At 40.6% G+C, this 27,622-nt stretch overlaps 3 protein-coding genes across 3 annotated transcripts; 2 read left to right on the forward strand and 1 right to left on the reverse strand.

The window, feature by feature from the left end:
• Window positions 1-4,059, reverse strand: LOC308116535 (titin-like; the record flags this gene model as incomplete). Its single annotated transcript, XM_080474786.1, has 4 exons — window positions 3,929-4,059; window positions 3,356-3,470; window positions 210-2,824; window positions 1-75 (listed from the first exon to the last, which is right to left on the reverse strand). Exons 1-4 carry the CDS (start codon window positions 3,947-3,949, stop codon window positions 1-3), a joined length of 2,826 nt encoding a protein of 941 aa, XP_080330912.1. The 5' UTR covers window positions 3,950-4,059.
• An 827-nt stretch (window positions 4,060-4,886) lies between these two features.
• On the forward strand, window positions 4,887-7,039 carry gdpgp1 (GDP-D-glucose phosphorylase 1). Its single transcript, XM_080474978.1, has 2 exons — window positions 4,887-5,018; window positions 5,693-7,039. Exon 2 carries the CDS (start codon window positions 5,701-5,703, stop codon window positions 6,781-6,783), a length of 1,083 nt encoding a protein of 360 aa, XP_080331104.1. The 5' UTR covers window positions 4,887-5,018; window positions 5,693-5,700; the 3' UTR covers window positions 6,784-7,039.
• Window positions 7,040-10,309: 3,270 nt separating this feature from the next.
• Window positions 10,310-19,240, forward strand: rhcgb (Rh family, C glycoprotein b). The gene is made up of 11 exons (XM_080475252.1): window positions 10,310-10,657; window positions 13,253-13,445; window positions 14,419-14,569; window positions 15,092-15,239; window positions 15,342-15,508; window positions 15,708-15,845; window positions 16,055-16,191; window positions 16,435-16,559; window positions 16,713-16,786; window positions 17,144-17,211; window positions 17,945-19,240. Exons 1-11 carry the CDS (start codon window positions 10,438-10,440, stop codon window positions 17,976-17,978), a joined length of 1,455 nt encoding a protein of 484 aa, XP_080331378.1. The 5' UTR covers window positions 10,310-10,437; the 3' UTR covers window positions 17,979-19,240.
• The last annotated feature ends 8,382 nt before the right edge of the window (window positions 19,241-27,622 follow it).

Genomic DNA, 27,622 nt, shown 5'->3' on the forward strand with positions numbered 1-27,622 from the left:
TCAATGATAGGTGCCTCCCATGAGATGGATACAGAGTCTCTCCTTATATCCTTTACTTCCAAGTTGGTTGGGGCACTGGGAGAGTCCAACACTCTGACATTGATGAATGCTGATTTGGAGCCACTACAGTTCTCAGTAGTCAACACGTACTTTCCAGTGTCATTTCGATTGACATTCTCAATCAGTAACACAGTGTATCTCCCTGTTACCTCAATTTGAGCTCGTTCACTGAGTGTCCCATCTTCCTTTTTCCATTTAACCTCAGGCTCTGGCCTACCTCTAATAGCAACGAAGAGACGTAATGTGGAACAAGCTCGAACACTGACCATTTTCCTGAGTGTAGCATCCAGTTCAATCTCTGGTGCCTCCAGTTTTTCACTTGTGACCACAGATCCAGGAAGCTCCACATGTTCTCCAACTCCAGCAGCATTCATTGCACGTACACGAAAACTGTACTCCACGTTTTGTCTCAGACTATTGACTGTGTAATTTGTGTCCTCTACACCTGAGCTTGGGGTGCATGCAATCCATTCATCTTCTGCCACTTCTTTCACCTCAACCACAAAACCACTGATGGCTGCTCCACCATCATAGATTGGCTTGGACCAGGTCAGAGACACAGTACTGGTAGAATAGTCTGTCACTTTGGGGTTGGTAGGTGGACCAGGTGGGTAAGTAGCTTCACATACTTTTATATACTCGCTTGGTTCACTGGGTGCTCCTACACCAGCAGCGTTCTCCGCGAGTACTCTAAATTGATAGCAATGCCCCTCTGCAAGGCCTGTACATCTGAAGCGCAAGTCATTCAACCTTCTCTTGTTGCATCTGGTCCACCTGACTCCATCTTTGTCTTGTTTTTCCACAATGAAGCCGTCAATCTCGGAACCTCCATCAGTCTCCGGTCTTTCCCACGTGAGCATGACTGAGTCACCAGTCACAGCCGTGAATGTAGGGGTGGAAGGTGCACTCGGTGTAGTAAAAGGATTTTGTGCAATGATGGGTTCTGTTTCCAAAAAATCACCAACACCAAACTTATTTACAGCAGCGATTCTACATATGTATTCTTTACCAGGTACCAGCTTTGTCACTTTGTAACTGACAGCTTCAACTTGAGCGTCTACGCTCGTCCATGTCACACGGCTCGTCTCTCTTTTTTCAATGATGTAGTGGGAAACGCAGGCTCCTCCATCATTTACAGGGGGGTTCCAATGAAGGTTGCACTTCTCCGCACTGACCATTTTCACTTTCAAAGGTCCTTCAGGCGGACCAGGTCTATCCAGAACCTTCATATTAACTGGAACAGATGTTGTTCCACCAGTGTTGCTGAGGATCAAGACAAAGTGTCCGCCATCCACTCGTGCGCTGTCCCTGACAGTCAGACTGGTATGAGAGATTGTATTTTTGAGCTCCATTCTTGGTGTAGATTTGTCAAGTTCTCTTCCATCTTTCAGCCACATTATTTGTGGAAGTGGCTTTCCAAAATAATCAGCTTCAATAACAAATGTCTCCCCAGCCTGAACAACATTGATACTTATGAATTTAGGATCAATGACTGCAGTGGGGGCTTCAATAACATCTTGAGCAATGATGGTTACACTTTCTGAAGGCGTGCTCCAAACACCAGCCCCGTTCTTAGCAGTTACTCTAAACTCATAACCTTGGCCTCCTGTCAGACCAGTGATGGTGAAAAGATTTTCAATGATGTTGGTAAAGTTTGCTTTCATCCATCTGCCATCTGGGAGCTCCTTCTTTTCAACAAGATAGCCTGTAATGGTGCTCCCACCGTCGTATTTGGGTTTTACCCACTGAAGTGTGACATTCTCTCGAGTGATGACGACAGCTTCTGGTTTACCAGGCGGATCACAGCGGTCTCTTGCCACGTAGCATTCAGATACCTTGCTAGATGGGCTGAGTCCAGCAATATTTTCAGCAAAGACTCTGAATTCATAGTCAATTCCTTCTTCCAGGCCACTTGTTTTGAAGCGAGTGTCCGTTATAACAAACTTGTTTAGTTTGGTCCACAAAATGCTGTTCCTCTCTTTACGTTCAAGGTGATAGCCGATGATGGGGCTGCCACCGTCTTTGGCTGGAGGCTCCCATTCGACTACCATGCTGTACTTTGTCACAGTCGATGTGAAAGGGGTCCCAGGAGCCGCAGGCACACTGAACGGATACTTTGCAGTCACAATAGGAGATGTGATTGCAGTGCTTTTTCCATATCTATTTTCTGCAAACACTCTGAATTGGTATTCACTTCCTGTCTTCAGCTTGGTAACTTTGATTGTGGTTCTTACTGTTGTTGCTGACACAGTCTGCCACTCAGTGCTTGATGTTTCCCGTTTCTCCACCACATAGTTGTCAAGCTGACAGCCTCCCATGTATTCAGGGGGCTCCCACGAGATGGTAGCATAGTCAGAACTGATCTCATCAATCTTCACAGGTCCGGTGGGTGGGTCTGGCTTTTCAAGAACAACCACAGTGATTTCTCCTGTGTGTTTTCCAGCGCTGTTGCCTGCTGTGACAAAGTACTGACCAGAGTGCTCCCTAGCAGCATGTCTGAAATTAAGGACTGTTGATGAACCTTTAGTAGATATCTCCAGCCTTGATGTCTCCTTCACTGCCAGACCATCTTTTTTCCAGTCAATCTTCGGTGCTGGCTGCCCAGTCACTGGGATCTCTACTTTCAGATTCTCACCGTTTTTGACAGTGAAGGTGTTAAAAGTTATTTGGACAGTAGGCTTAATTGCATTTTCCTTATCTGTGTCAGAAGCAGCCTGGAGCTGTACGTTATGCACACTGTCCTCAACAGAAGCACCGGGCTGACCTGCAGTGAGAAAAGAAAAACCACGAATAGAAATATTATTAGACCTTAATGATCTATAATTATCAGCTTTATTAAGAACAATATTGCCAAGGTATATTGGATTTGGACTCTTGGAAAATATATCTTTGTGGATTCCAACATTTTCAGAAAAAATGTAATCCTCTATATTGTTATTTAGGTTGTAATAATAAATATTCATACCTTCTCAAAACATATTTTGACATCATTTAAAAAAAACCATCAGGGCATTGTGTCTTATATTGTTGTGTTTTTAATGCACAAATCTCTTAGACCAAGCAAATATATGACATCAAAAATGTAACAATGGTCTAAGTTCATAGGTGTTTATACGATTGTACAACCTAATTTAAATACTTTAAATCCAGTATATTGGATTTATTTATTTGTCGAATTTACTGTTTGATCAAAACTTTCAATATCATTCCCAAATTGTTTTTTAAATTAAACTGAAAAGTAAATATGCCTACAACATATGCTCAACGCAAACAATGGAGTGACTCCACAACATACCTTGAACAATGGGTGTGGCGGATGACTGAGAAACATTTGCTGTGAGCTCTGCATCAGAATCTGGTCTCATATTTATATTTGGATGATGAGCTTCAGCCCCGGCTTTCTCTCCTGTCTATAAGAGAGAGCAATACAAAACTTTGAGCAGTGAAATGAGACAGCTATTTTCTGAAATAATATGCTGGTTGGATATTGAGAAAAGCTGGGAGCTATATTTCCCAATTAACATTTCGTTACAGGTACTTTACGTATTCATAGCAAAACATCAGCAAACTTTTTAGCTTGTCATAGTGTTTGTGATGGTCTAGTTACAGAGAATCATGATGGAGTTAAAAATAACTGGGAGCCATCTGGTCAAACAAACAGATGAAAGTCTATCATTATCTAATGCTAATGGCTCCCATGAAGTACAACATTTTACTAATACACGAGGGACAGAAACAAAACAATAAAAAGAAGAAGAGAACAAAGAAAGAGAAACAAATCCTATGTGTCTTCTGTACATCATATGATTATCTTTCAAGAAAGGAAAATGCTCAAAAGTATTCTGTATTCAAACACAGCTGTACTTACTTCATTTTGGCTTCTATCCATACTTTCTATATCTTCACCTCTATATTTCTAATAAATGCAAAACTATAATTCAGCTTCTTCTGCTCATAAGTTAGCCGAGATGCATCAAGTGTGGTAAGTCCCAAAACTCTGAGGGGGACATAGGCAGCTCTGCTTTATCTCCTAAAGCATGCAGTGGCTAAAATAAGCATGGTGTCTGATTGGCCAGCTGCTCATTCTTTCAAAGTTAGTGTGGCCTGCATGGCTCAACTGGTGAAAACTGGAAAGCTGCTCAACAGTTAAACATTGTGACCTATTATATTTCTGTTAGATGATGGCTTGAGAGCATGACTTTACCATTTAGATTTGATCTAAAGGTCAGTGGGTTATTGTGCACATATAAAGTGAAGTAATGGACAGCCAGCAAATAACAGTAGTGAATCAGGGCCATGAAATGCCTGAAATGCTCAATTGTCTATAAATTACTATTACTGTATCTGTTACTATTACTATTTATAAATGATATAAAAATAAATGAATAACTAAAAATACATTTTAGAAAAATGACATACATGAAAGTTCCAAATGAAAGAATATGAATGAATACAAAATAATATAAATGTTATAATGAAACCTAATCTTTAAAAAAGAAAAAAAAATGTAACCGGAAAAGCGGCTATACACCAACGAAGAAGAACACATCTAAACTAAGCCCGGTGGTGTTTCCAATTAAGTGGTACCCCTGCTAACTGGTGACTAACTTTCTTTAGTCGCTTGCTGCTGCTGCTTCTGCAGCAATACAAAACCCGACAAGAAATCCGTAACTGTGCCGATGAAGGTCGTTGAACCGCATTTACAGTAACGTTGTGTTGTACTTTCCGTGAGTCTTATTTTAACGTCTGCTGTCACGAGCCACAACGATGGGGGTTAAAGGAAGTCGGTCACCAGTTAATAGGGAAGCCAGTTAATTCTAAACACCAGCGGAAACGTTCATTCAGGCTGTGTACAGCGGGTGTATTATAAAATGAAAGAAAGCCAAACCTTTTCAACGGGTGTATAATCTGCAGTTATCTTCCAGATAGTGGCATGGAGGAGATTTGAATCTTAAGAGGTGAGCATTTTGAAACGTTTCCGACAAACAAGCATACATGTTTTAAACGGTAAGCATGTGTCTGGAGCGGTCAACTTTCTGTCAACGAAACAACTCGTCACAAGGCAACCTTCACCCTGAGAGTTTGGTGAATATGATAGACCATTTCCCCCATACATACGCTACATAAATCAATAGCTTATCAATAAAGAAAGTCTCTGATCATATCTAGAAGAATAGTGTCGTGTCTCTGATGAGTCAGCAGGATGCCACTTACTGAATGACTGCAATGAACTCTATTGTCAAACCTTTATAATTTGTTTTTGTTCAGCACACTTCTATAGAAACATTTCAGTCTGTTTTCATATTCTGTATTATTGTCTTAGTTATGGTCCATCCATGTTCTGTATCCACAGCTTACTGGTTCATATCAGGAATGACAGAGACACACAATTGCACGTTTACACCTCTGGATAATTTAGGACAGAGTGAGAAAACTTGAAGGCCAAAACGATTTAATGCAGACTGCCCAAGACAAATTGTGAATGCGCACTTGTACCAAAATGATTCATAATCATTGAGGCTACAAATCTTTTTTATTTCAAATTTAACTTTGAATTGTTAATGTGAACTAGATAACTTCTCAGGAATAATGTAGTTACCTCTGATTTTTTTGCCTCCCTGTTCACAAACAGATCCAAGCATGCCACTCCAGTTCGTCTACAGCCTCAAGGACTTTGTCACCGATGTGTGCCCGTGGAGTGGAAATGATCCCGCTGTGACATCGGCACCCAGCAAGTTTGATGTAACCATTAAGGCCGGTTGGACCGACAGAATGAAGAAGGGTCTTTTCCGGTACCCCCTGTGTGAACTTCAAACTCGTATCCTGCCTGGACCGCTTGGCTTTGTGGCGCAACTGAATATTCAGAGAGGAGTAGTGAGGAGAAAGCCTCAGGAGATACTGAGTGTTCAACAGGAGTTCAATGCCAAGCAATTTAATTTTAATAAAATCAACCCAGATGAAATAGTATGTGAGATGATTAGGGGATCAGATGACGTGTCTGACAGTGGAGAGTTGACTCCACCCTGCAGGATGGTTGTATTGGTCAATGTGAGTCCTTTGGAGTTTGGACATTGTCTCTTTGTTCCCGATCCCCCACGCTGTCTCCCACAGATCCTCACAAGGTTTGCCATCCAGGTCGGGATCGAATCTGTGCTCCTGAGTTCAGACCCTGCTTTTCGTGTGGGGTTCAACAGCCTCGGCGCCTTCGCTTCTGTCAATCACCTGCATCTTCATGGATATTACCTTGACCACGAGCTGAAGATAGAGTCCGTGCCAACCAAGGCTTTAGTCCCAGCCAAAGGATTTCACCGCCTGCTGACCTTCCCGGCGGGATTTTTGTTTTACGCGGAGGCAGAGCACGTCGAGGCAGTTTCTAAAGCTATCTGTCATGCCACTGACTTTCTCGTCGCGAAAAACATCGCCCACAACATGTTTTTGACAAGAGGATGCTCCCCAGACGTACAACGTGAGAAGCATAGCTGTTTGAGAAAAGGTGTGCGTATCGCTGTTTGGCCCAGGCTGTCTTGTTTTGGTGCCAAAGAGGAATCGGCTTTCAACGTGGCTCTTTGTGAGCTGGCGGGACATTTACCATTCAAGAACAAGAAGGACTATGAGCTCACAACTGAGAAAGACGTTACTGATATAATACAGATGTATCTTCTGCCTGAGGAGGAGTTTTATAGGTTGGAGCTGCAGCTTGTTGATCATTTATTGTGTTTATAGTGCAAAAACAATCCGGGGAGGTGTGTTAGGTGATGTGTTGAAGTTGAATCATTTGTTTAGTTTACGATCTCTTTTCGGTGCCATTAATATCTAAAAGGTAGAGACTGGATTGTGAGTTTGTTTATGTTGTAAGGGATTGTCAGATCACACTTGGCCTCAATATACCACTCAATATGCACGGAACTATCGCGTCAACCATTTTCAAAGCCTCCACCAAGGAATAAAGAGATTGAAAACTATCTTGTATGTGCAAATGAATCAATGTGTTGGTGCGTCTTTAATTATGTTCACCATCTTTGTTATGGCGTCCATCTCTTCAGTGGCTGCCACAGCAGATCATCTGCCTCTATCTCACCTCTTCTACTGTTCCAACAACCGTCTCCATGTCCTCCTTCAACAAAGTCTTCCTCTTGTTCTGCTTGGCAGAACTATCTGCATCATCCTTTGTCCAATATGTCCTCAACACACAAGCCATCTTGACGCTGCCTCTCCAGCTTCCTCTCTAAACCGCTCAGCCGTAGCTGTCCCTCTGATGAATGCTAAAGATTAGTCAGTGTATTTCACTCAGTAAATGTATATCAACTCAGTTTATTTGTGGTTACACTTCAGCAGAAGCTCAAATGCGGTGGACAGCTGTCACTAACGTAATTTCTTAAATTTGTGAATTAGTGCGCATTGTTATTTAAGGAATTGTCGAGTAACACAGCAAATTTTGGGGGAATTTTTTTTTTTGTTCAGTAGCCTTTTATTTGAAATTTGACACTTTGACTTGTTATCACAAGTAATGCAGGCAGATAAATTCAGATGTTCCTGTTTAGCAAACAGAAAAAGGGAGAATTCAGCAGGAGTGTTGTGTAAATAGTGAATCACTAATAATACCAGCAGCACTGTGAGAGTAAATGAAACACAGACTTGGATTCCAGGCTTTAGGTGCTTTCTGTGTATTAAATGTCACTATTCAGACGTCAGTGAATTGACTGGAGGTGTAGCGGGACCCTTTCAAGACGGCGGCCTCGCCGGTACATCAGTTGCAACAGCCTGTAGCTCCCCTGATGTTGCTGTTCATGTCTTAGCTGCTTCGTGGCGATAATCGAGCACGTCTGCATGTTTATTTCAGTTCAGTTAACTTCAGACTGTTTAACGAATAAACTTTTACACGATAATTAGAACTGAATTATTCAGCTTTAAGTTTAATCAGAAAAATCAATACAGAGCCCACATGTACACTGCGACAAGCGGCTGTCCTGAATGAAGGCCCCATCAACATGATCATAACTGGCATGAGCCTCTGTCGATGCTCGTTTCATTATTTTTGTTTGTTTTTTTGGTGCAAGCATTAATTTAATTCATTTATTTAGTATAATTTTAACAAAATAGTGAAATAATAATTTTTTATTGGTTTTTTTTGCATTTATTTGCTTTGCCAGTCCAAATGTTTTATTTTCATGACAAAGAGTCAGAGACTGAAAATGTGTGTTTTTAAAAAAAAAAGAAAAATCCAATCCATTGAATTATCAAGATAAAGATTTGATCGATTAATTGGTTATTCATGTCATCATTAGTTGCTGCCCAGCCTTAAAGTTTTTACTTGCTGAGATAAAGGACAAGTGGAAAATGAAACACCGGCAGTCAAATAAACTGTCTGCGCATGTCTTTATGTTGTTAAGGAGTTCCTAAAATGACATTGAGTCTGTGGATGGAGTCCTGCCATTGGCGTGTGTATATCAAGGCAGCACGTCGTCTCTGAAGAGGACATCATCTGCCAGACTGACATCACCAAGGAATCTGTGATCGGTGAGCGTAAGGACCCGCTCATTTATTTTAATGAGACTGTGAGCGCAGTACACCATGTATGTGTTGAGATAATTTTTCTCCAAGTAACATTTGCAGGTTTCGTGGCTCTTTCTTTTTTTTCTTCTTTTTCTTTTTTGTGCATTTTCAAAATGTCCCAAAAGTTTTATTTAAATTCAGTTTTATTTACAAAGCACCGTAACATAAGCATTTCATCGACTGACAAAAAAGAGATTATAGGAGAGAAGAAAATAAGGACTATTCCACCTGAGCAAACATGAATAAGGCCAGTGGGCCTAAAGAGGATCCAATCTGGCCGGCTAGAAAAGTAAAAAATTACAAATAAGACATTGACTGGAATGTTTTCATAACTAATTTATAATTTATTCACAGCTGAATGTGGTGTTACATACAAAATAGAATACGCAGGCATATATCTACCTCGTTGACAAAGTAGTATTACTAAGAGATTACCGTATTATACTGCCATTTTACTTGTCCAGCTCACTCTGAAATTGGGCTATATGTGTCCTCTTGGCTGAAATGAGTTTAATGCCCCAGGGTTAGGGGGGTAGTAGAGGATGGGAAAGCAACAAACAAGTTGGCATCTCACAGCAAGCTGAACAACACACTGCAGATTTAATCAATGTAAGAAGCAAAGACAACACACTTCTCGTTTCACTGATTTTGTAAGGAAGTATGGAAAAGAGGAAGCACACGCCACAGGGAAGAGATGCACGATGTCAGTGACATGCTATGGGGACAGATGAACGTATAAGAAGTATGCATGAATTTAATAAAAATGCAGTATATGATGATTGCTCTTCAAGGAATTTTTACTGCACTCAGTTCTTTATTTAAGACCGAGAAGAGTTGATTCTGTAAGAAAGTAGTCAAATTGTAATATTTGACAATTGGCAGTCATGTTCATTTTTACGCTTCAAATTGAGTTAATCATGCTCATAATAAATATAATGGATATAAAAAGTAAATAAGTGAGCTATTCCATTATCTTTAGATAGTTAACAAGATTCTCACAATATAAAACAACTGCAGCAATATGAGCTTTATTAAATCTATCATTGTTCACAAATAAAATATTAACATAATGTTCCCAATTATTAAACAGTTTCATCATATTTTGTCATGTTGGATAGTTTCTTTGTAATTTCTGGAGATGAGATATGAACTTGTGTTTTTGAAAAAAGACAGGAAAAGTGAACTGGACCTTCGTCTCTGCCTTGGACCTCTTGCCTTGAGTCGGTGATGGTTGACTCAGTCAAACCTGTCGTGCATCTTTTCTAATGGGGCCCTGCGTGTATGCGCATTATTTACAGTTAATGCTTCACAGGAGCACCTCTGTTCAGAGGAGATGAGACTTTCACCACCCTCTGACTACAAGACATGGCTATCTGTGCTCCAGATCCAGTCGATCACAGTCAAGTGCGACTTAAACAAAGCAAACAAGCACGAGATGTCTTTGTAAATGTCACGTTTCTCCTGTTTGACCAGGATAAGAAGCACGATTTCACTATGTGTGATCAGACAATTTCAGTTGGACATTACATTCATTCATTGTTGCTTGCATCTGTGTTTAAAGTATAAATGTCAAACATATTGAAAATATGAAAATTATAAGCACACGGTTGGCGTTTTCCCAAGCACAGAGAGTCTGCTCCCTTCTATGTGCAGCTTGGAGGGAGTGGCTGTAGGAGTGTCCTGAAAGCAGACCCCCATCTTAAACTGAAGATGCTCATGCCGTTGACATGTTGTGTCATTGTTGAGGAGGGAGGCTTCGTAGACTAACTCACCTGCTTGGGAATTCCCGTACCTCTAAACTAAAAAAGGAAGAAATTAGAAAGAATGGGCGCTGTTCAGAGCTTCAGGGACCTTTGTGACCGTACCAAAAACACCAACGTTCGTATGAGTCTCCCAGCAGTTTGCTTTGTGTGGCAAACTGCAATGATCATCTTGTTTGGAGTATTCATCCGATACAATGAGGAAGCAGACACACACTGGATAGAGTACAGAAAAAAGAAAAACATATCTGACATTGAGAATGACTTCTACTTCAGATATCCAAGTAAGTGACTTCCTTTCATTGCATCTACTTCTCATTTACTTTGATTATCACTTTTTCTTCTTGGTCTGTTTTCATGGCAGTACTTAAACCTGTAAACACATCCAGACAGTGGTAACTTTCTCAATAATATATAGCATTTTACCAAGTGCTATACTTTTCAGCAATTTGCATCTCCTTTTTGTTGCCAAGTGGATGGTCGTCTTCAGATTGTGCTGACCTTCATATTGCCACTCCACTGCTGACATGCATATCACACCCGCAGGTGCATATTTCCCTCAGAGACTTGACTCCCTTGAGACTTTTCCAGTTTAACGATGACTGAAATGTCAACATTTACATGTTAGTGTGGAAGAGAACTACTTAAAACCTATCCAGTTTGTTTGAGATTAGAGGATTGTGGGTGTCTGTCCTTGTGTCTGAGAGAGTGTATGTTGTATAGGTGTGGTTGTGGATGTCTGTCCACTATCCCCATGGTCTCAATGTCAGGCTATCATGAGCCCATCTCAGATGTGGTGTTAAGTGTCAGATGATAAATGTTTGTTCTGACACAGTTTGGTGTCGGAAGTCAAAAGCAGCTCAGCTTAAAGTCGCCTGGCCTTGTTTTCGAGGACAATATCGGCCATCTGTGTTGTTTGAAGTCTGAATCCTTTTTGGCTGAAATAAAAAAAAAATTAAAAAAAAAATGCATCCACTCTTGGGTAACAAAGTTTATGCTGCAGTTGGTTGTTTGTGTTTTCGTGAAAACTATAGTGTTTCACAACGGAGTGGAAACCTATTGTACCCTGAGACGTGTCATGCACTTTTGTATTGTAAACAATACAGGCTGACTGTTGTTGGTGTCTGAGTTTTCTCCTTGTGGTCAATGTGTGTGTCATGGAAAAAACAATTCCCACAGGTTATTCTCCAGTTGATGTTTACGAGAGGAAAAGGTAGAGCCTAATGTTGTTCGTCTAGTACTTCATTCCCAATGATCTTGAGGAACTTTTACAGCAGTTCCATAACAAAGGTTCTTCTATATTCCTGGTCAGTTTGAAAGTAAATGTAATTAATAAAAAATACTAATTAGAATTGGTGACCGCAATAATTCAATTTAATTCATTACAATGTTGCGTGTATGTCTTATCCTCATTTCCCAGCTTTTCTGCACATTTCATAAAGTGAAAAAGTTAAAAATAGAAATAAAAATGTTTAAAAATGGGACAGCTAATCCGGAATGAAATTGAAGGCTCCACTTATGTTAGGTTGCCTTGGCTCTGTTTCAGATTGTAAACATGGGCTGTACAGGTACCCTGACATGACTCTGTATCCTAAAAACATATCACTGTATAACCCACAAGTGACAGTAAATACATGAATCTGCTATTTCATGATTTTCCACTGTCGTCTGACCGAACGTTACCTACACTGATACAAGAGCAAAGTGTCAGTAGATAAGTGTTTCTCCTCTGTTAAGCAGCACCACTTATATGTGTGTGGTTTTAGTTAATATACATATAAAATAGATCATTTGATTGAGAAGAATGCAGCAATTACACATAGTTTTTTTCCCCTCGGGTATACAGCCAATGGTACTTCAAAGGGTCACAATTAATAATTCATGAACAGATTTTATTCCTCATATATTTGAGCTTTTATAGAATGAACCAAGTACTGAATCAAATAGAGCAAATGGGAGGATGAGTTGTAAACTTTATTGAAACATTCCTGTGACTCAGAAATACCCGGAGATGGGCAACTTTGAGGATTGTGAGGACCACGGAACTTCTTTTTTTCCAATACCAGGGGGTCTAATTGTAACATATTATTTCTTCCATAATGATATGTCAGAATTATGGGTTCTAAAAGCACATCTATTTTTAGCTCAATGTCAATTTCTGTACTGTACTTACAAAGCAATTAAATATAAAACAATAATGACATTTTGTAACAATGTCTTTCTTCTTGTTATAACATGTGAAACCAACAATGCATTGATGTTTGGCTCACAGGCTGCAACGATTGGTGATGTGGGGCATTGTGTGGCCCCAGACACCCACCCACTGCCCAATGCTTCTTTTGGACTGTGGACACAGACCTGTTCCTGTTTCCTCTCTTGTACTCACTCCTATTTGCTACTGTTGCTCACAAAAGCTGAAACTCTCTCACGCCCAATAAGTCTCCGCACACAACAAACAAACACATATAACTGTGAGTCGGCTCTGAAGGTTGTGAGTTGTGTGTTTGCAGGCCGAGGGACAACAACTATAAACAAAATGTAGAACAACAATACAAAGGCATGAGACAAGGATAAAATCACATTTAATATCTGGGGGTCCAATAGACTCGGATTTGATATTCCAAAAATATTCATTTCTAGTGTGTATTGTTAAAATGACAACAACAACAACAACAACAACAACAACAACAACAACTACTACTACTACTACTACTACTACTACTACTACTACTACTACTACTACTACTACAACAACAACAACAACAACAACAATGATAATGATAATAATTTGGGTGGAGTCTGGGCTCCAATCCAGCTCGTACCCTCCTCTTTTTCAACTCCAAATCCTCATCGCTGTCTTGATGGTGTTTTTCTCTCAGGTTTCCAAGATGTCCACGTGATGATCTTTGTTGGATTTGGCTTCCTGATGACCTTTCTGAAGAGGTACAGCTTTGGCGCCGTGGGCTTCAACTTCCTCATCGCTGCTTTTGGCCTCCAGTGGGCGCTGCTGATGCAGGGCTGGTTCCACTCACTGGACTACACTGATGGGAAGATCAAAATAGGAGTTGAAAAGTAATTATCGTCATTCATTGTTAGATCATGTGATTCTGTGTTATTTTTGTTGTTGTTTGTTTCATTTAGTTGTTCATCTCACAAAAACATGCAGAAACATTTTTGCTAATTTTGTTTTGGCTCAATCCCACAAAATACAGTTTGTTTGGAAGGTGAACAGACTGCCATGTTAATGGAAACAATCATTCTTAGAGTATGATTTGTGAAGAGGATTTCTGGCAAGCCTTCCTTTTATATATTGATAATAAGTCCCAATATAATGATAAAGGGGAACTGTGGTGTAAATTTCAACAGTGTAAATCTTAAAATGCAACACTCGCAATGTTTAGAAGCCCACTCTGCTTTAAGTAGCAGCTGAGCTTTAAATTGTCACAAATATGTCAGCAAATATTTAAGTCCATCCATCAGTCTTCTATTGTGCTTTATCCAATCAAAGTTTGATCCCAGCTGACTAAAAAAGAGGATAAAGTGAACCCTGGTTTGGTCACCAGTCCTTCAATGGGTATGAGAGTAAGGTTAACTGAAACTGTGTGTTGGTCTGTGGAAGGAAACTGTAGAAGCCAGAAACACGCATGGGGTGAACATGCAAACTCCACAGAGAGAGGGCCGCAACCCAATTCAAACCAAGACGTGTGTGTGTGTGTGTGTGTGTGTGTGTGTGTGTGTGTGTGTGTGTGTGTGTGTGTGTGTGTGTGTGTGTGTGTGTGTGTGTGCGCTATCCATTCAACCACTGTGTCAACCACTGTGCTATTTGAATTCAAACGTTTACTTTAATGTGAAACATTTAGGGTAAGGTCCGCTTTGAAACAACTACTACTTCTTGCCATGGGATCAAGCAGATGTGGAGAGTCTGATGATAGAATAAGTGTTTGCTCAACTAATAACTTGGTTTTGCATTTTGTTTGTACAGATGATTAATTGTGGCCATGCAGCTACAGTATGTCCTCAACGTTTTGCTCTTTTCCCTCCTCAGCCTGATCAATGCTGATTTCTGTGTCGCTGGCTGCTTAATTGCCTATGGGGCAGTTCTGGGTAAAGTCAGTCCCGTCCAGCTATTGGTTTTGACTTTATTTGGGATCACACTCTTTGCTGTGGAGGAATACATAATCCTGGACCTCATACATGTGAGTTTATTGATTGATGCTATTTGACAGTTGCTCAGCAGCAATTTATTATCATGTTTTTCCCATTCAACACAGCAGGGGTATAAACAATTCCGATTCTGCTTTCAATGAGAAAATGTAATGGACAAATAAGGTAGAAAGAAGTAATTGGCTACTGATTGTTAGATGTAAATACTGTATATCCAGAAGCTAGTAAAGTTGGGAAAGTTCCAGTTTGCTCAAATTCATCACACACAGACAATTGACAAACAACATTATCACTACTTATGTAAGCCAACACAGGGAAGAAATAAAACTTGTGAAGTAAATACGATCTCACTTTGCTTCTGGATATTTACTAACTCGTGATGAATACTCATGGTAGATTGTTTTCTATGTAGTTACCTCAAAGAGGTCTTGCAATTTCCACTGCCACGAAATATAACATTATGCTCAAAATCATATTGAATTGATCATTTTTAAGTCAGTCTTTTGATATCATTTGTTCGTGTACCTAATGTAATCATACTGTCATATTTCAAGGCCAAAGATGCAGGAGGCTCTATGGTGATCCACACATTTGGAGGTTATTATGGTCTTTCCATATCATGGATGCTTTATCGACCAAGTCTGGACCAGAGCGGTCGTCTGCAGGGCTCTGTTTATCATTCAGACGTATTTGCAATGATTGGTGAGTCCAGTTCAACTCCACATAGTGTTGTAGAGGACTACTTTGGATTCAGGGCATTGTGTGCCTGAGGTCAGCTCATGTGCACCCTGCTTTTCTCCACAGGCACCCTCTTCCTGTGGATGTTCTGGCCCAGCTTCAACTCAGCGATCACAGATCACGGGGACGGGCAACACAGAGCAGCCATCAACACGTACCTGGCCTTGGCCTCCACCGTGCTCACAACAGTGGCCATTTCAAGCCTCTTCCAGAAACATGGAAAACTAGACATGGTAGAAACCAGACATTGAGACGACCACGTCTGTGTATATTTGTAAATATGGAAGAACACAGCATGATCTTACCACATCGTGGCCTTCATGTCTTTTATCTCACTCCAGGAAAAAGTAGCTTTTGTGTTACCCAACACTTCAGTTGATTCTTTTCTCTCTCAGTAAAAACATGAACTGTTTGTGTGCACCTGTTTCTCAGGTTCACATCCAGAACTCCACACTGGCTGGAGGTGTTGCGGTGGGAACAGCTGCAGAGTTCATGTTGATGCCCTACGGCGCTCTCATTGTCGGGTTCTGCTGCGGCATTGTCTCCACACTCGGATATATCTACCTCACAGTACGAAACGTTTCTCCTTTCACTATGTTACTAAAGTGAGCCGCGTCAATTTAGCTTTATGTGCACATAAATCTAACTAACACTAGGTGCTGCATGTTTACCCCTTTTTTGAATTTCTGCATCCATGTTGGAGGTTCTTTCAAGTCTTCTCTTGTATGTGTTGAAATAGTTTCAGTAAACACGGCAGCAACCTCCCATGTCTCTTTCAGCCGTTCATGGAGAAACACTTGAAGATTCAAGACACCTGTGGAATCCACAACCTCCACGCCATGCCGGGAGTTATAGGTGGGATTGTGGGGGCCATCACTGCTGCAGCTGCATCAGAATCTGTTTATGGCGCTGAGGGGTGAGTTTTTCACATTAGTGTGAGGAAAACCTATAAGCAGCAGTTATGGCACCTTCACTTTTTAAATATAGTTGATTAAAGCTATCTTTAATGACAAAAATAGCTTTATCTAGTTTTACTGTCCCCAGAAAACACACTGACATACACAAAATAGACAGAGTCAGTAAAAATCAGGTAGTCTCAAGAACCAGTGCGTAATCTCTAAAGAACATCACACTGTGGTCCCTCTTTTTTGTTTCTAAGGTTAATTAACACTTTCGACTTTGAGGGTGAATTTGAAAACATGGTACCCACAAGACAAGGTGGTCACCAGGCAGCCGGCATCTGTGTGGCCATCTGCTTCGGTGTAGGAGGAGGCATCCTTGTTGGTAAGGAACTACACCACAGCAAGATTTATCAAACACCCACCACTCCGCCACAGCATATATCTAATTATCGTGATAGTGCTGTGTTAAATAGAGGTGTTCACGCCACGTGACAGTGTGTTATGGTTATGAATGTATTTGTGTTCTTCTCATCAGGTTTTATTTTAAGATTACCTATCTGGGGAGATCCTGCAGATGACAACTGCTTTGATGACGAGCCCTACTGGGAGGTGAGAAATGATTTGTCGCAATCAAAAGGTTGAAACATGCAGAGACAGGAAACTATAAAATATATCAAATCTGAACTCAGACATGGTGAAGATGCACAGAATGAACGAGGGGTATCTTTAAAGAATTACATGCATAGCTACTATGCATAGCAGGGATTATTTAGCCTCGAAATTCACATAATTTGAGCACATTTGCGATGCAGGTTCTTGCTCTTTTCAGTCAGAAACATTTCACAAGCCCATGCTTTACATAAACAAAATGCTTAGCACAAAAATGTAAAGCTAAAATGTCACAGTTTGCTGAAAAACGTTTTGCAAGATCATCGTGAGATCACAGTGTTTATTTTGTAATTGCAGCTGCCAGAGGACGAGGAGAGCCTTCAACCAATCCCACGGTACAACAACCACATGCAGAACAAAGATATGTAAGTATCTCTTTTATTTATTGATGTTTCACACGCTTGGAGACTTGTCATTCTCACACCAAACACACACACCATGCTGCCACTGTCTTTGTTGGCGAGAACTGGTTTGCATCCAGTGTCCTCTAGATGGCAGCAGAGCCCAATCCAGGACCACAGCCTTTCTGTGGCTCGCAGTAACTCCTGTTTCCTTTGTTGAGAATAGCTTTTGGTGGTGTTGCTTATAGTCTGAACACAAAATGAGGATGTGGTTGACGACATCATGACAACCAGAGAGATACAGTGTGGTCCTGACGGTGAGGTGCTGACAGCACATTGTGAGCTCAGGGCTTCTAGGTAAAGCTCACCTGTGCTGTTTGTTGATAGGGGATTCACAGGGCACCTCCACGTGCTTGGCTCTTCAAAGTCACCTTGGGGGCCTGCAACAGAAATCCTGTTTACACTGGAAATAAAAATGATACTCTTTGTCAAAATGTGTAATGGACCCAGGCAGATTAAGTAAACAGATTAAGTAAACAGGTCTCGATTGCAGTGTGATCCTCTGAACTGTGATTACAAGACGGGATAAACACAGAAACATCTACCAGCCCAATATGATTTTTTTAAAATAATCATTTTAAAATCAGTTATTTAATTTAGGCCTCTTCAATTTATTTGTAAACAATTACTTTGTATAACCGATGCCAATGAAATTCTGTCGTCCCCCCCATTATATGATGTATTTTTGTTTTCCCAGAGCGGAGTCAAATTTCACAGTGGAGCAGAACTGACACTGGACTTCCAACACAAATGGTTCATCATTTGTGCCTTGAATTTTCCTGCTGGACAGAATTTTTTCTTTGATATAATTATTTCCCACCAGTGAAAACAAAGTGAAATTGTTAGGATGTATACACACTAACAGGTTATTCAGCCTCACCCTGCCTTTAACAGTTTGGTTAGCTACGTTGCAAATATAGACTAAATGTACAAATCCTGATGGAATGCATGCTTTGTTTTCAGCATTTATTTTTCCAATTTAATTAACTTATATTGAGTTTGTTATATTATTTATTCAGGGAGGTTTTCTTGGGATAAGTAGAGACTTTAACATTGACAGAAGGGTAACTTGAAAAACAACTAAATGTTTCTCTTATTTCACACAAATCAACAAGTAATGACTGAAAACCTCAATACAAAAGATAGAAACACAAACAAAAATCAATTCTCATTTGTGTTATGTTTGCTTTAAAAACTATTGCACTTTTAGGATTTACCACTTTCTATTCTTCCTGCTCAAACTTCTTGATCAATATAACATAACAGGTTTGAAGAGAGTGCACATAGTTTCAGGTATGTTTAGCTTTTTCTGTGTTTTAGCTGCATAGATTTGTTTTGTTTCTTCCTTGAGATTTTTTTTATGGCTTATTTATCGTGTTACTGATTGTGAACTTCATCAGATAATTAAATAAAGAGCCGTGAAAGAAAAGTTTTGAACTGTTCTGCTATGGTATGGAAATATTTTGGTAACACTTTACATTGAACTCCCGATTAATAATCCAAAATCACAACATAAGCTCACAAACAAATGTTCTGTAACACACTGCAAATGTGAAGCTGTACGCCAGCTTCTGCTGATGTGTGCTCACAGACTTTTTAACAAAAATAAATCAACACAGAGTTGTTTTTAATGATTTTAATGTTTCAATTATTGAAATTTATGTTTTGATTGGTGAAAAGAGGAAGGTGAACTGAAGTGTTATGGGATATTTCTGTCTGCATTTTTAAAGTTAAAATGAATCACTGTGTCAAAAGCTGATATTCTTACAGCTATTCATTCTACACTAAAATTGTCATACTGTCTTAAGAAGTTTAAATGTGCTGTAATTTTTAAAATTCATCAACAATTATTAATAAAGTACTATTAATAGCAGTATGATTTGAAACATCTTGTATTCTTTTTTTTTAATGCATGTTATCACTTTAGGCATTATATGCGTAAAATGAATCATAAGGATCTTGACTGAACAATAAAAAAAAACAACCTTAGAAGTAATTCATTTCTGTCATGTAGGACTCATGGCGTCCCCTCATGAGCGGGGTGGAAGGAAGGGTAAAGGTCACACCCTTATTGCTCTCCCGGGACTCTGTGGTGACCAAAAACAAAATAGAGTCCTGCCTTCTAATCGTCACGTTTTGTCAAAGGGTGTCAGAGGAGCAAGGTCACTGACCAGGCTGAAAACATGTGTTGGAGTCAATCGTATTCAATTGACTGATCAGGAAATCCCAGTGAAGTCAAACACTGACTTTAAGGGGACGTTTTTTTATTTTTTATTTATTGATGCACATTTATGGGTGGAAATTTGCAGAACCAGATTTGTTCTCAGAGAAACAATAGAAATAATGTGATGCCTTTTTGCCGACAAGTGCTAAAAATAATTTCACCACACAGTTTCTGTCTCTGTATCTGAAGAGGAGCCCATCTGTCCATCATTTTCCCGGTGACGGCTGGTCCATGTGCTCTGCCTTCTGCCCACCTGTCTATGGCATTTTATTGGTTGAAGGCGGCGGCAGCTCATGGTGGGAGTGTGTATGATTCCCACACATGAGTAGCAGCGAGGAATCCATCTCCTCATCCAGTCTTGGCGCTAACAAAGGCAGGCTTAGCGCTGTTTTCTTTTGTCATCAGTAACGTGTTTGAGTAAAGGAGGTAATGGTGCCACAAGTGCTCCAATTAAACGAGATGCAGCCCTGCTGAGAAGAAAGGCTTCCCCCAATACCCACTATAGCCCCCAATATACATACACACACATATATACATACAGACACACATGCACATAAACCAGGCCTCTTCTCATGCTACCCCCATGCAGTTCCCGCCCCAACTCTGCTCATGTTTATTCATCAGACACTTAAAGGGCAAATGCAGAAGCCTGTTAAAACTACATCAGACTTGTTTTTAAATGATACCAGGCCTTCACCTCTGAAGGTGAGGCAACCTGGCCTCGTGGTATTACGAAATCCGCATGTAAAGAGAAGAAGCCTGCTTTGTAAGCAGTCTGTTTCCAAATGTGATTTCCACAGGCCAAACACTGTACAGCGGAAAAAGAAAGCGAGGCCACATGGAAGGTGAGGTGGAAAAACTTGAGGACGCAAAGGGGCATGAAAAGGGGGAGGGACGCACAGAGAAAGAGGCCTCACTTCCATTGCTGGTGACTGACTGCCTGCCATCCGGGCTCAATCATGATCTTTGATTGACAGGTGGAGAGGAGGAGAGGGTGGGAAAGAGGGAGTGGGACGGCAGTATAGAATGGGAGCCGCACAAAACATACTCCCATACAAGGGGGGGCCGCAGAGACGCTCATTAATGATAAAGAACATACCAGAAAAAGCATGTTTTCTCTGCATGCCAGCAATGTTGTTTGTAAATTGAGATTAGTTTGTAATCTTCCATACATGGCATTGTAAAATGTACAGACCAACGCAGGACTAAATACGTCATGGGAGGTCGGGCTGCTGCACCTCAATGTGGCTATTTGGCTTTTTATCCCATTATTTTCTACATTATTCAATATAGACAACATGTCAGCTGGAATTGTTTGCCCGTCATTATTCAAATCTTCCAGTTTGCGGTCATGTGTCAGTCACTCTGGTAAAACCTCAGTGAATCCACTTTACAGTTACAAGGATCCGCACCGGGTTAGAGTTGTATTCAGAGGTCTATGTTCACACTGTTATAAAGAGAGCTGTAAAAGCTCCTTTTGAAAGCAACTACGAGTCTATAAATCTGTTCATAAACTATTCAAGCCCTTCCTCTTTTCTCTCTATACTTAATCTGCTCACGTTTTGTGCAGCTCCAGTTTTCCCTAAAGGTGATTTCTCAGCAGGAGCTTCAAAACCTTTCTGACCATTAGGATCTGGCCTGTCTTTGTGTTGCCCAATCCTCGAACCAGCCAACGCAGCCGACAATGGCAAATACACAAGTATCTTGGACCAAAATACTATACTTTCTACTATTTGTCACCCCGAAAAACCTCATATAAAAGGATTGTACAGAAATGATAAGGAATCTCTCCATACTAGGCAAGCGATGTCTCAAATACATGTTGTGTTATGAGTTCTATCACTGTGATTACCATTCACAATATCTCATATATCGTACAGTTTAAAATAAATTTGTGTGTGTGTGCGTGTGTGTGTGAGTGTGTGTGTGTGTGCGTGTGTGTGTGTGTGCGTGCGTGCGTGCGTGCGTGCGTGCGTGCGTGCGTGTGTGTGTGTGTGCGTGTGTGTGTGCGTGTGTGTGTGCGTGTGTGTGTGTGTGTGTGTGTGTGTGTTGAATGCAGAACTTCCTTTAAATGGAATATTTTGGTACTGGTGTCGGCTAAGATCTTGGGAACCAATGAATGTATGTCGCCCCATGACTATTTAATGCTCCCTCATCTTTAGCAATTATAGGAACTGATTTTTGCTGACACACCATTGCAATGGTGTAAACAATCCAGTGATGCTAGGGATAACATATCAGTTACAAGCAGCCATTATTTTTATTTCCAGAGCCAGTTCTGATAATGATGCCTGCTGATTCTATCTTTGTGGCCCTGTGCTGGTGTGAAGGCAGGTTGTTATTGAGTAGCTTTACAATGTTGATTTAATTAAACGAGCTCAGTGCCTCTTCCACCGCTGCAAAATAACAAAACAAAACAACAACCCACAGTATGTAACCTGCGGGGTCAACCTTCCAGCTCAGGCCACCGCAGGTACCTCCGGGCCTCCCCACGCCACAGAGGCTGCTTAAGTGTCCCTATCGGACCACAGTGGAGAGGAACAGCAGATTAACCATGATCCTATCCGCTCACCGCTAGCCCCTTCATACGCTCCGTTACACCAGCATTTAAAAGGAGGAGGGGACACCATTCAGGCCCGTGATATGAATCCCAGACGTGGGGACAAGAACAGAGCTTTCACCCCCGTTTCACAGAAAAGACCCCTTTCTGGCACCCTCTAATTCTGGTTGCTACGGGCTTCTGGGTTCAATGGTGGACTCCTGTTGTGAGGGGACAAAGCCTCTCAGTCGCCCGGTCATGGTTGCTAGGGGAGGCAGAATGTATGGGGAGGAACGGGCTGCCGTTGTCCCAGACGAAATGTCTCTCTTAAGGCGGCCGAGATCTGGTGATTGACAGGTGGCTACACGCTCCACTGCGGATCACCCGGGAGGTCCAGGGGGCCAGGGCCCGTATCTCTGACCGTGAATGTGTGTGAGTCTGAGTAAGCCTGTGTGTATGGATGTGTATTTAATAATGCTGTGGGGACTGAAATCTGTTAACATACCCACAACATAAGGACTTTAATGGTGTTGTAGGCCAAAAAAGCAAGTCCCTGTATGAGGACAGTCATTAGGTTAGGTTAGGACAAGTGGTTAACTTTAGAGTAAGTCAGTGGGAAATAAATGTAAGTCAAAGTAAAGTCCCGAAAGACATGCTTCTCTACTGGTGGGGACTTCAACCTGCCTGACTGCACGCTGATCCATTGCTGACTCATATCAATGTGGGGATAAATATCGAGGAAACCATAATGGAAATGAATAGTTTTGTAGTTGGTTGTAGTCAGGTTAAGATTGGGGTTAGTTGTCAGGAGAATTTACCACTAAAAACCTCAGGGAGACACAATACACCGGAATCAAACTGAGAGCAATTTAAAAAGTTTCAGACAATTTCACAGTACAATCTTTGCATGATTGTCTAGGAGTTTTTCTAACTATAAAGTCGGACAGCACCCTTTTAAAGGCTGAATCGTTTGGAGAAAGATCCATGTCCTACCTGCGATGTAGACTCTGAAGGTTACAAAAAGTAGCACAGAGCTTCCAAAAACGCTGACACAGGTCACCCCTGAAACTCTTGCACATCTTTCTGTGAAGCACTTTGGTCTTCCTTGGTGTTGTTGTAAAGTGCTATAAAAATAAACTTTGATTGATTGATCTTTCTTTATGAGACAAAAGTAAGATTTCCCTACTAGGTTTCAAGGTCGATCGACCTCCATGTGGGACAATGTGGAGTTTAGCGTCTCGCTCAAAGACATCAACGTATGGAGAACTTGAAATCGGGAATCAAACCACCGACTGGAAGACAACCACCCACCTTTAGGGTAGGTGAGTGTAGTCAGGCCAAGATGATTTATAATTACAAATATGTATGTTTATCTATACAAATACAAATGTATTTGAGCCTTAAGTCAATTCTTAAATCAAAAGTGGGATAATTTACCTTATGTATTTTTTTTGTTTGTTTGTCTGTTTTGTTTTATGAGAAAGGTAAGTTCTCACATAGGGGAACACACACAAGGGGACACGAATGTGCACGTCAGTGTACGCACACATCGTTCAAAGATTCACTTATTTTCATTTTCTGCAGATCACTCTAAACCCGTCGATAACAAACACCCAACTATAAAACTATTCATTTCCATTATGGGGGTCCTCATTTCAGGAGTTAGGAAATGATAGGTATTGTTAAATTCACAGTAAACGTCTAGTTAAAATGAATCAATGCCACCTCTTCAGAATGCAACATGTGTTCTGTGTCCCAGGTAATGAGTAACACTATTAGTTACTTTGTGGCATGCATGGTCAACATGAGGTACTCACTTGTGATCATTAAGTTTTATTAAGTGTATTAAGGCAATGATTGGACCCTTGAGTTACTCTGTGTAATACTTGTACAGCAATGATTTTGTCTGAGACTGTGTACAACTATTGAATTAGTCAGCTCTACCTGTAGAGGGAGCTGCTTCTGCACATAGACGTCTAATGTCATTTCAGAATTCTTCTCTGGTAATTCATAGGAGCCTGCAGCTGGTAAGATTATAGATATAACAAAAAGGCAGATGTGACTCAACCAATATATTTTCATAACTTTACAAATTGATAATTCACAAGTGCTATCTGTTATTTATTAATGTAGAGCTTTACATTGTTTTACATTCTATTTTTAAATGGCCATAAAGGGGTACTTTGCTTTCAGTGCTCACATTTAAAGTTATTCTACCAGAAAAAAATGTCCATAAATTTTCAACCAGTATTTTTCTCCAAATCGATCACACTAAAGTCGATATGTTTACAAATAAACTAATTTGTAGCCATCAAACTGTGTTTATGTTTCCCCTCACTGATGTCATCTTGGGAAACCTGCCGCTTGGGTTTCTGGGATATCAAAGATGGCTTTGTGGGAGCTCAAGGGAAAATATCAACATATGAGCAATTCAGCCCCCCCAAAAAACCAGACAAGTATTCAAGCCACGAGAATAGTCTTCAATGTTTTGAAACTGATCCAGAATTGTTTGTCCAGTGCAAATCTAGATCTTTGGAGATTGAGAGTACAAATGGGATCTTGTGACATAATGCCTTGGGAATCTTTGGGAGATTCTGTGGCTGCCGAGATAACCAACCGGCGGAATGTGCCGCGAAACTTAAATGCTGTAAATACGTGTTTGTGTGAGCGTAATGATGAATTTCCTTCAGAAAGGTATTGACAACGTATTAATGATGTACATTAACAACTAGAACTGGGTCCTACATTTTTCAATTTTTCCCATGTGGATTCTGGTAGAGGAACTTTAATATGAAAAACAGTTATCTATTTTGAGTTTTAAAGGTTTCTCTTTGGGATTTATCTGACTGATGTATCTGGTCAAGTGAAGCCACTTATAACTGATTTACTTGACACTGAGCTCACTTGGTCCCCAGTGTGTTTGACAATTGGGTGTCAAAGATTGAAAAGATAAACCAGAGAGAATGAAAAAAGATTCAATCAAGATTTGACGATTTGCTTCAGAAAAAAATGCATGATATTTCATGAAACATTTAAATTTTTTGTGAGAATACTATAGGCCATGATCTGCCATTTAAATTGTATACAGAGCAGATGGATATGTCCGGATCATGGGCTGAAATACTTGGGTTTTTTTTAGCTTGTGAAGTTGAAAACATTGAAAATCATTGGTTTAATATTAAGTCAGGTATTTGAGAACACATATCTAAATCCACAATCCAAACTAACAATGTAGGTTGTTGGTTTTTTTTTTTGGTATTGACAGGTGGTAACAAATACACTAAGGAACAAAGTCTTAACCAAAAAAATTTATTGAAATCCACTGGTGATACTTCATGTAGGTACATAGCTGTGGTTATTGTTTAAAAGTTCAAGTGAACAATTAATCTTTCAAAGGAGATGAATTATCAGAGCGATAATTGTCACAACAGTTTGGTGCTGAGATTCTCCATCAGACGCAATGACTGCAACTTTTGTGTAAGTGAGACAGACGAGCACATCGCATATTAAAAAGGGGATTTCAAGTCTGTGGTTTTGTGATTATCTGCTTCTAAAGGATTAGTGATATTTAGCTCTTATGTCTCTCCTCCTCCAGTGTGTGACCCGTCACCCGGCCAGCCTCTGGGCCCATTTTCTCCCCTCCAGGGCCACAGAGGTGAGTGGGAACAGACAGAGCAAGACGTGGGGATCGAAAGGGGTTCACACGGCACTGTGTCCCCTCACATAGACGTCTGGGACCGTCTGGGTTCCACACTCCCAGACAGGGAACCCTCTCCACCCGTCAGATGCTGCCCACGCCCATCCCAGTCCTCCCCCCTTCCCCTTGACCTTGACTCTCTGTCACCGCGGCCCTCCAGACAGTCTGGGGTCAAAGGTTAACCCAGAAACCACACATCAGACACGGTCTGAATCCCTTGTGTCCACATAAATGCTGAATGGTAAATTAAGCTAAAACCGGCCTGTTGGAATGTGGCTTTGAATTCCTAGAGACGAACCCAGCGACCCTCAAACGGCGATCACTCGATACGAAGCGGATAACACCATTTGATTGCGTTTGCATTGCGCCTACTTGTTCGTTCTGAAAAATGTTGATTGAAATCAAAAAGAAAAAAAAACAACTTTGGTCCAAACATATATCGTCTCTCCATTGTGTCATTTACACCGAGTTCAAAGGCACATTCTTATGCCATGAATCAGCCATGCAACGTTTTACCTTTCACCTTTGGCTGCTGACTCACACCGTCTTCAGCCAATCACAGCCGAGCTGCCAGCATGTCACGGCAGATTTGTGAGGGATGGGAATGGCTGAAGCCTCGCGTGGCTTTTTGAAAGATGCCAACCCACATTGTGTGCAGCTCTGATGATCCTTTCAACGCCTCCCAGCGAGCATGCGTATTGACTGTGCCTCAACGTGGTCTCATCATTCCTCCTCTGCCATAATACCCGCTCACGCGCTCTCTTTTTTTCCCACCTCCTCTTTCTGCCTTTTGCTTTTGAGATAGTGTTATTTTGATAAATTCAAATTTTACCTCAGCCAAAATACACCCATCTTCATCTTTCCTCGGCTCGGTGGAGAATTTGTAAATCATCTTTAGATTACACTTTGAAGTTTACTGATGTTTAAGCAGCGCTGCAGGACAAAGGCAGCAGAAGGCTTATCTCACGCTGCTCATATGAATGCTGTCCTCGCATTAGATGCTCCTTGTGATGTGTACATATGCAAACACGAGCTCCAACACAAAAGGTGCATTAAGAATCAGGCACACACAATCAGAATCAGACATACATTTCTCCCCATAATCACACACTCGGGGACCAGACCAGACCAGACATCAACTATCTTTGTCTCCACTAAATCTTTTACGTTTTTCCATTAAAATGTCAACCTGCACAACTTTCTCTGTTTGCTCTTTCCTCCCAGATGAATATATTGTTAAAAAGCTCGGTATTGGGCTTCCTCTTATATAGAATATTTGCCTAATTAATTTCACTTTGAATTAAAAATCAGAGCAATAGCCCCAAAAACTGAAAATCTTATTTCTGTTTTAAATATGATGAGATGTACTGAGAAAAGCCTTCCTGTTTTCATGTTTCTGGAATAATGAACAGTTAAACCAGCTTTTGAATTCACTGTTTAAATCACATTTAGGAATCAAAGTCCAAATACACTTTGCAACGATGTGATTTCACTCTCCTTTCATTGTATTTCTAGACAAAACAAATATCTGAAGTTGCTTTTCCTAATTGTTCTTAGAGACATTAAAATGAAAAGTGTGAGTTTTAGGTAGAAGGATGTTGCTGCGATTATCTGGGATTATTTTAGAAAAACAAACTACAGTAATGTCACACACAGGCCTATGTGACAATGTTCTGTGTGATTATTTTGTCATTGTTCTCCTGAACATAAAGGATTTTCCCCGTTATTTTATTCTAGTTTTGACTAACAAGTGACCTCACTCTTTTGTACATTTGTCTTCAAAAATGAATGAAAATAATATGAAATATGCCTCTACCCTTTTCATTTTGGCCTCGTGTTAGTAGCGGCCATGGTGAGTGTTTATGTTCTGCACAGTTTATAACAGAGGACCGATAGATTACACGGAGCAGGTTGG

Source organism: Lipophrys pholis (genome assembly GCF_963383615.2).
Source record: "Lipophrys pholis genome assembly, chromosome: 11".
Classification (NCBI taxonomy): domain Eukaryota; kingdom Metazoa; phylum Chordata; class Actinopteri; order Blenniiformes; family Blenniidae; genus Lipophrys; species Lipophrys pholis.